The 8,797-nt window shown below is 41.0% G+C and overlaps 1 protein-coding gene across 1 annotated transcript; it reads right to left on the bottom strand.

Moving 5' to 3' along the window:
* Nucleotides 1-7,394: 7,394 nt before the first annotated feature.
* On the bottom strand, nucleotides 7,395-8,585 carry LOC149147399 (transcription factor TGA2.1-like). The gene is made up of 2 exons (XM_089441817.1): nucleotides 8,561-8,585; nucleotides 7,395-7,831 (listed from the first exon to the last, which is right to left on the bottom strand). The coding sequence occupies exons 1-2, from the start codon at nucleotides 8,583-8,585 to the stop codon at nucleotides 7,395-7,397; spliced, it is 462 nt and encodes a 153-aa protein (XP_089297943.1).
* Between the last annotated feature and the right edge of the window lie 212 nt (nucleotides 8,586-8,797).

The raw sequence follows: 8,797 nt of genomic DNA on the forward strand, positions 1-8,797 counted from the left end.
AGTTCCATCATTGGGTTGAAAACATATTGAGGCGGCTCAGTAATGACAAAAAAAAGGAAAAAAGCAAAAAGAAAAAGAGAATAAGAAGGTCCCTGGGTGAAAACCTTTCTTGAGGAGCCCAGGGAAAATAACTAGGGTGAAAACCTCTCTGAGGCAGCCTAGCTGTTTTTCAAAAAAAAAAATAAAAAATCATGAAATTTCCATTTGCAAGTGGGCAGGAAGGATAGTCAAGGAGAAAGAGAGGATCCCAAGGAGACACCTGCCACTCACATATTTATTTTTTCACTCATTACCATGCATCCCTCCATCATTTTTTTCATTTTTCCACTCCATAGCTTCAGTTTATACAAAGACTGTGTTTTATACAGGATCCCCTGCATTCCTACAGGATCCCTAAAAACCTACAGGATGATCCTGTAGGAATTACAGTGACCCCGAAATCCTACAGGAAAAAATCTGAAGGAAAATGATGGACTTGTTAGGTCCCTAAAATTCACCCTCTTCATGATCTAGCACCACACCTTGTCCACCATCATCATCCCTACACTCACCATTCAAAGAAGTCAGTTTCAAGAGTTTTTTTCTAGTCTTCAATAAACAAAAAACAAAAAACAAAAGAAAAGGAAATAGAGAGGAATAAAGAGCATCACCTGAGTATTTTATGCTCTCCAAACTCTCACTCCTTCTTTCCATCCATGTCACCATCCTCACAACCCCAACAAGCAAATGATTAAAGAGTTCTGAGGGAGAAGCAGCTACATGACATCCTGTAGGAAATCCTGTAGCAGCCTATAACACAGAATACCAATCACACCAACAACAAGTCTTCACCATTATGATCTAGGAGCTCCAAAGAAGTAGCATCAGACCTTCAACCATAGGTACCTGCAAAAACAAAGAAGCCATTAGTAGACAGCAAGAGAAGAATGGCATGCAACAAAGATACACAACAACACCTATGGTCTTCGACAGCTACATCATAGCATTGGAACCAGAGGTAAGTATCCTGCTCGCTCTCTCATATGCATCATGCAGTAAAAAAAATGTAAGGGTTACGAGCGATATGGTTGGTTTATAAGTGAAAAGGTGGCTAGTTAACTTGGCCACCTTCGTTCAGTCAACACATGCACAACCAGGTGTCCTCTCACATGTGGCCGCAGTCAACTCCAAGGTAGAGGAGTAGGACAAAAAGCAGTTAAACTACGGATCTATAAGGTGGGATCTAATTACGAGTAGTGGGAAATGATGATGTGGTAGTGGGGACCAACGGTCCAAAAATGGCAACGTACCTTTGCTGCCAGCACACCACCTCACCCTGAATCACCATAAGAGGAAATAAAACAACATTCCCATGCATTCATGCATTTCACCTCCTCGAAACTCCCTCACTCAATTCTCTCTCATACCAAGGCAACCCACCGGAAGCAATACTCCATCGTTTAACTGCACATGAATTCCTACAAGATACACACAGACTGTCTACATGATTGGTAGAGAAGAATTCAGAAGGGATATCACAGGAGTTGGCCACTGCAAACAATCTATAGAGGTAATCTCTGTAACTACATAGCGCTTTGCAAGTAAATGAACCAGAAATCCTCAAAGTTTGGGTGAATTTAGCAACTGTGTGAGGGAATTAAATACACAGTCATCTTTGTTTTGATTCTGCATTTGAAAAATTGTTTCAACCCTCTCATTTTCTCCTCAAACCTCACCAGCAAGATGACAGGAGGGTTTAATAGGAGAGATCCCACCAACAATGTGAGAATCCAACAACACCCCCAAGTGCTTGAAATCTTCACAAGACATAATTGGATGGGGTTTTTTGAAAAATTCAAAGTGTATGATGATGAGGTGTCTCAAGAATCTGCTCTCTCCCTCACTCCACACACCAAAATCCATGCCACTATTGTAATAAGGGGCCTCACTATAGATCTCACCCTTGAGCTCATAAGCAGAGTCACCACACTTCCCCTAGGAATACCATGGAGGAAAGAAGACAAAGGAGATAGCGAGGTTGCGAAAAGAAATTTCTTTTTAGAAGGTGAGGAGCCCACTAAGGACAAACATGGAGTAAGGAGGGAAAGTCTGCCATATCCATGGAATGAGGTAGGCTACCAACTAATCAAATACATCTCATGTGAGGGTAGGTATAGTGTTGTCTATGGCTATCATTTCAATATCCTTGAAAAATTAAGATTTGGAACAGAAACACCCCCTCACCAAAGGCTCAACATACCATACTTCTTGCTTCAATCACTCATAAACTCAAGCATCAAAGTGAAGGAGGGAAACTCCCAACAGCTATCTCACCATGGGTTGATTAGGATCCTCATAGAAGATGCCCTCCAAAACCTCAAAACTCCTATAACATGGACATTTTTCAGAGACATGCCAGCAGAGGATGACCTCAAAGCTCTCACTTATGATGTTAGTCCTATTGTCAGTGAAGAGGAAGTAAAACAGGAAGAGGAAGATATAGAAGGAGATAAGGATGAGATGGATGAAGAAGGAGCTGACACAGAGGAACATGATGAAGATGAAGAAGAAGAGGGAGAAGAGAAGGAGGATGATGAAGAAATAGAGGAGGAAATTAAGGAGGAAACTGATAGAGATAATGAATATCTACAAGAAGAAGAAGACATGAAGGACATAGAGGAAGAATTCAATGGAACAGAGGGGACAGAGAACAAGGAGGAGTCACCTAGGGTGTCTCCAGAAGCCACTAAGAGAGAGGAAACAATTTCCCTCACTTCTCTCAGCACCCCAATCAAGCAAAAATGAAAAAGGCAGAGGCAGACCCCATTATATTTCAGGACAAGAAAGAGCACCAGAATAAGACAGGGGAAGCCACAAACATCAACCAAAATTCCTATTGTGATTGAATATTCCCCTAAAAAAAAAGACAAAATGCCTTCCCCTAAGTCCCCTATATAAGTGAGGAGGCCTACTACTAGATCAACTTCCTCAAAGGGAAAGGCAATCCTACAAGACACACAACAAAATCTACAGGAAGCAAAAACAGTCCTATAGGATACTATGTTGAATCTATAGGAGGCACAAAAATTGGAAAGGAAGGTAGGAGAGTAGCAAGAAACTAAAGAGGAGGACCCAGAGACAAAAGTACCCAGCCCCCAACCTAACTTGGACGCCTATTACATATTTATTGAAGGAGGCAGGGTCATACCTCAAAATCCCACCGTTCTTCGAGCTTGAGAAGGAGAGGGCCAAAACTCACCGATGGATGTAGATCACAAAATCAAAGGGGGTGGAAGACATTGGGCACATGGAAGAGAAACTCAAAGAAATGGGCAGAGAGCTAAGTGGCTTGAGGGACAAAGAAGCTATAATGAGAAATCAACTAGAGACAAAAAATGCATGGCTAAGGGGACAACTGCAGGAAAGAGAGAACCAATTAGCATGTATGGCCAACCTCTCCTTGGAAGCAATCTAGTGTAGGATGCCAGCTAAATCCTATGCTCTCTACCTCAAAGAACAATGGTTGCAGTTTCAGATTAAGACCCTAGCACAGAGAGGAACCATGCCATTTCAGGACTACAGGCAGTTTATTGATCTTTGTGATCAAAGTACACTAGAGGATAGGGCCAAAATGGTTGAGTTTTATTTGCACAATGTCGCCCTCACAGACATGAATGTATGGGACCCTAATGCTAAGCTAGGAGATATATAATTAATGGCTTTGGCATCATGGATGAACCATGAGGAGTCAAGAGTTGCAGAGATGAAAAGGATATTGGAAAGAGAGCAAATTGAACCTCTTTTGATCAGAGCTAAACAATCAAATCCCATGTCCCTCATCAGTACCCATAATTTGATTGCAAATGATCCTCAGTTGGCACCTAGATATCTTTCTTCCCAAGAGCAAGCAATTTCACATTTTGAGGACATGTTTAGGTTGCTAGGAGATGATAGTATACATGCTTTCCTGAGGAGATGGAACACCCTGCCATACAGTTTAAAGATAAGAGAATATCACTCCCCTCAAAGGTTGAGAGAGGCACTCAATTGGACACCTATGTATAAGCAATCTATGCAAACGTTGAAGGTCAATTGGATAGGCCTAAAACTCAGTCCACCACTACTCTTAGGGATGCCAGAAGGGAGAAAAGAAGAAGAAGAAAAGTGGTAGTGGGAAGAAGTATAAAAGAAAGCAGGCTTCTATGAACAAGAAGAGGAGACCACAACAGAGGCATGGGATGTCAGAGAGGCTAACAATGTAAACTTTGAAACGTGAACTGATACTGTTACCCGTTTCGTAGAGGTAGCAAAAAAATGACCCGATTTTCAAAAGTGGTTATGCAGAATACACATGTTTTTTTTAGAACATGGTTTTTGGAACTTTAATTTTTTTTCATGTTCAAGGATGAAATCAAGTTTTAGAATGGTAGTGATTTTCATGCTGATTTTAAAAAGTGAGTATTCTGCATCACACCCTTTTTTTAAAAGACCTATTTTTTGACTTTAAATTTTCTAGTGTGTGAAATGTAAAAAATTATTTTCTAAATTTGATAGTTTTTGAAGTGGTCATTTTATTCATATTTTCTTCTTCTCTATCTTTTTTTTTTTTTTTTTTTTTTAGTGGGGTTTTTATTGTTTCGCGTTTTTAAATTAGAAAGTCGATAGTTTGAATTTTAGATAATCTACATATTTATACATCCTTAATTAATTTTTCAATCCACATGAAATAATTGTTTCTAAAAAACAACATTTTTTAACAATGGACATAAAAATAACCATTTTTAACATAAATATAACAAAAAAACTAAACGTTTTGATAATTTTTTGCTAGAATTAACATGTCAAAATCACAATTTTTATACAAAAATATTAACTAAAAATGGTCAAATAATAGTTTTTTTTATGAATTTCATGTCAAACAAATAATAATAACAACTTGTTTTTCAAAAAATAATAATTAACTTAAAAATCAATGCGAAAATCACAGTTGTGCTCTCTCTTTCTTTCACATACCAGACTCTTGATGGAAATTTCACCTCTTTTGAACTTTTCCAATCTGAGATTAGCTTCTTATCACTTAAAGCACTTGAAATATTTGTAGGCATGAGCTCAGGTGGAGTTCGTTCACCAATGTTTTTTGAAGATACACCTTTAAGACTCTTTGGTCCAGAAAGATTCACAGAAATTTTCCTTGATGCCATTTTCCTAAAAAAAACACATAAATTAGTAAATAAAAAAACATATTAACTTAAATTAACAACAAAAATATACCATAAATTTTTTATTTGTATAATAAGAATTGCCCAGCCACCTCTAACGGGCAGGCGGGTCGATGGGCGAGCGAGAGGTCAGGTGAGGGATAATGAGACTAAGTGCACAATTAGGCAAGTATGGGCGAGCCCCTACCCATGCGCCCCCCACAACCCCCTGACGACTACATTGAAGCCCCGGCCCCATTAACTTATTCCTCTCACGAGAGATCTCTTGTCTGGATTCACTACACATTAATAATTAAAGTAACACGCCTGATCCAATCTCCGAAAATGATGATGATGACAAATCCCTCGATATGATTACCAAGTTATTGTACTCCCTGCATCCATCAAATCTGTGTTTTCTCTTTGTTTCGCTCGCCAACTCTGTATTTCTTCGTGGTCCATCCTTTGCATGCCACGCTAGATGTTTGTTTTCAGCCGAATTTTCTGTTTGAACGAAGCTTCCTAAGCTTTTCCCCCTCCCCGGCCCCTCTCCCCTTCCCTCACCCTTCCCCCTACTGTCCCCCACACTCCCGCGCCCCATCCCCCCGCACCCCATCCTTAGGAAAAAAAAAAAACTAAGTAATACAATTGGTAAAGTAATATGTAATTTCTTTGCTTTTAAAATACATTTCTGAATTACTGAATACATAAAAATTAATTAATTGAGCACCCATCTTGAAACATTAAAACTTTGCAGGTTAAACAAAATTTATGATTCTTACAAATCTCATCTATTAGATGGACTGAACTAAAATAAAATCCTAAATCATTCAAACGTATTTTCGAAATCGTTTCTGGCTCATACATCCTAAAAATTGCGAACTAGAAATTTAGATGGAGGGATTTGTCAATCGAACATTCCAGATTTGGCACAGTTTGGACCGCGAGGATGCATGATGTTATCGACAGAAATGCAAATCTGTAGAATGCAGGATCCATGTCTTTTCTCAACAATTTCTACTGTTAAAAATTGCCTAGATTTTTCACACACGCAGAAATAGCACAGTGTCCATAATCCTCCGCATCTGTTCAGTATGATTTGAAAATTCCTCCACAGTCAAATACAACTGGTTTCAATAACTATTTTTAACGAACTCAGCAACCACCTTACCTTTCTCAATATCTATATATTATTTTTGTACAGAGGTACTTCCATTAGATTCTCTAGTTGAAAATCTCCACAGAATGGAGTCGTTGACTGAATTTTGAAACAAGTGAAGCAACTTCAATTATGCAACTGACCCAACTTCGTATTTATCTGTTGACGTGATGTGTATCAAGTTGTTTAGCAGTGGAGCCATCGAATGAATTTTCGCATGAATTCATCCCATTGCCTATTCATTCTAAACAAAAGTATCCCATTTCCTATATACTGCACTGTCCTTTTTCAATTGCATTTATTATATAAAATACCAACATCAATACTAATACTATTATTATCGAATTTTAAAAAGCCTAAAGCGATTATGTTTGAAACAAGGATGTGGCTTGACAGACCTCTGAAATGTTTGAATCTCAAATTTTATTTTTCCTTACTCCCCCAAAAATATGAAATTCGTGAATTCTAGATGGTATCACACAATTACACATTCAATTACATTAAAATTAAATGTATATCTTGAATTTTGAAGAAAATGGTGAAGTCCAGATGGTCTCACGCAATTACACATTGCATATAGAAGACGGGAACTGATTCACCGAACTTTTACAACATGAACCACACCAAGATCTTCCTTACGCTGGTTTGATTGTCCAAACCGGAATTGTTTCAACATACAAACGCAAAATCAACCGAGCCTTAGTTGATACCTCAATAAATATTTCTATTAATGAAATCCACGTTTGAAAGAAAAGAGGCAGCAAGGTACCTAATCTATCCATCCTGGACATAGCGAAGGCATGAAACGTGGTTTGAAACTTGGCCAAGAGAAACAAGAAATGAGCAGCATGCCTCCATGTCAGCAGCCTGCTCACCACAACCTCCACGGCATTGAAGCGCAGATCTTGCGCCTGCATCACAATTCTTCTCATCCGCGTCATATCCCTTCGCACGCAGGTCACCAGCTCGTCCTTGACGTGGCATTTCAACTTCGCAGTCGTCTTATTATTATTGTTTTTGCTGCTGTCGTGCAAAGCGAAAAGGAGCACAGGAAGAGGTCAGTCTGCATTGCGAGGGGTGGCGATTATGGGGTTGAATGCTGATATGGTTTGGAATTCCGCCAGTTCCTTGTCGAGGATGGTCTCGTTGTGGTAGCTGATCCTCATTAGCTCTTTCACGAACTGCATGTGGTGAGGTGGCAGTCGTACCGCGTCATGGCAGGCCAGCAGAAAGCTGAGAATGGCCGAAGGACGCCAATCTCCCAGCCACGAGAAGGCGCTCTCCAATAGAGGCTTCCAATCAGGCATCACTATCTCGGTGACGTGGAGCGGCTTAGCAGGAACTGCGCTGACTGTGTAATATTTCTTGTAACATTTCAGCTCTTCTTCTACCGCGGCTTCGAAGCCCAGGCCCGCCGCTACGTAATATTTCAGCCTATGCGATTGCCGGTCTTGATCCTCCATCCAATCCAGATAGAAATCAGAATGCTTCTTCTCTGTACATTAAAATTTCATAAGATTAATCTATGAATTCTAGATTTTAAGGTCTTGATCCTCCATCCAATCCAGATAGAAATCAGAATGCTTCTTCTCTGTACATTGAAATTTCATTAGATTAAGCCATGAATTTTGGATTTTAACGAAACAGCTCGAAATCTGAATTGCATTATAAAGAATATAAAAAAAAACGTTTATGAATTGCATTATAAAGAATATTTAAAAAATCTAAATTCTTAGTTCTCTAAATTACACTCACGTCAAAATTGAATCCACAAGGCACATTATAAATAAATATTTACAAACCTCCATGCTTCGGTTTCCTCGGCGCGTGCAGCGGCACCCCCGGGCCGCCCCCCCCGCCCGACCGGCGGCGGGGCTGGGCGGCCCGGGGTGCCGCTGTGCGCGCAGCGCCACCCCCGGGCCGCCCCCCCCGCCCGACCGGCGGCGGGTCGATTCCCGGAATCGACCCGCCGCCGGTCGGGCGGGGCGGGGCGGCCCGGGGGTGGCGCTGCCTCTGTACATTGAAATTTCATTAGATTAAGCCATGAATTTTGGATTTTAACGAAACAGCTCGAAATCTGAATTGCATTATAAAGAATATTTAAAAAAACGTTTATGAATTGCATTATAAAGAATATTTAAAAAATCTAAATTCTTAGTTCTCTAAATTACACTCACGTCAAAATTGAATCCACAAGGCACATTATAAATAAATATTTACAAACCTCCATGCTTCGGTTTCCCCGGCATGCGTAGCGGCACCCCCGGCCGCCCCGCCCCGCCCGACCGGCGGCGGGGCGGGGCGGCCTGGGGGTGCCGCTGTGCGCGGCAGCGCCACCCACGGGCCGCCCCCCCCGCCCGACTGGCGGCAGGTCGATTCCCGGAATCGACCCGCCGCCGGTCGGGCGGGCGGGGCGGCCCGGGGTGCCGCTGTCGCGGAGGGGGTGGGGGAGGGGGAGGGG

This window comes from Pinus tabuliformis, chromosome 9, assembly GCF_031772625.1.
Source record: "Pinus tabuliformis cultivar Carrire ecotype Pingquan chromosome 9, CPIR1, whole genome shotgun sequence".
Lineage (NCBI taxonomy): Eukaryota > Viridiplantae > Streptophyta > Pinopsida > Pinales > Pinaceae > Pinus > Pinus tabuliformis.

Bases quoted from the DNA above. Each gene is read 5' to 3' on its own strand.
- LOC149147399 (XM_089441817.1), bottom strand. From the start codon at position 8,585: ATGCCGGGGAAACCGAAGCATGGAG. The intron at 7,832-8,560 runs GTTTGTAAATAT...TTTAATGTACAG, and splicing joins GGGGAAACCGAAGCATGGAG to AGAAGAAGCATTCTGATTTC.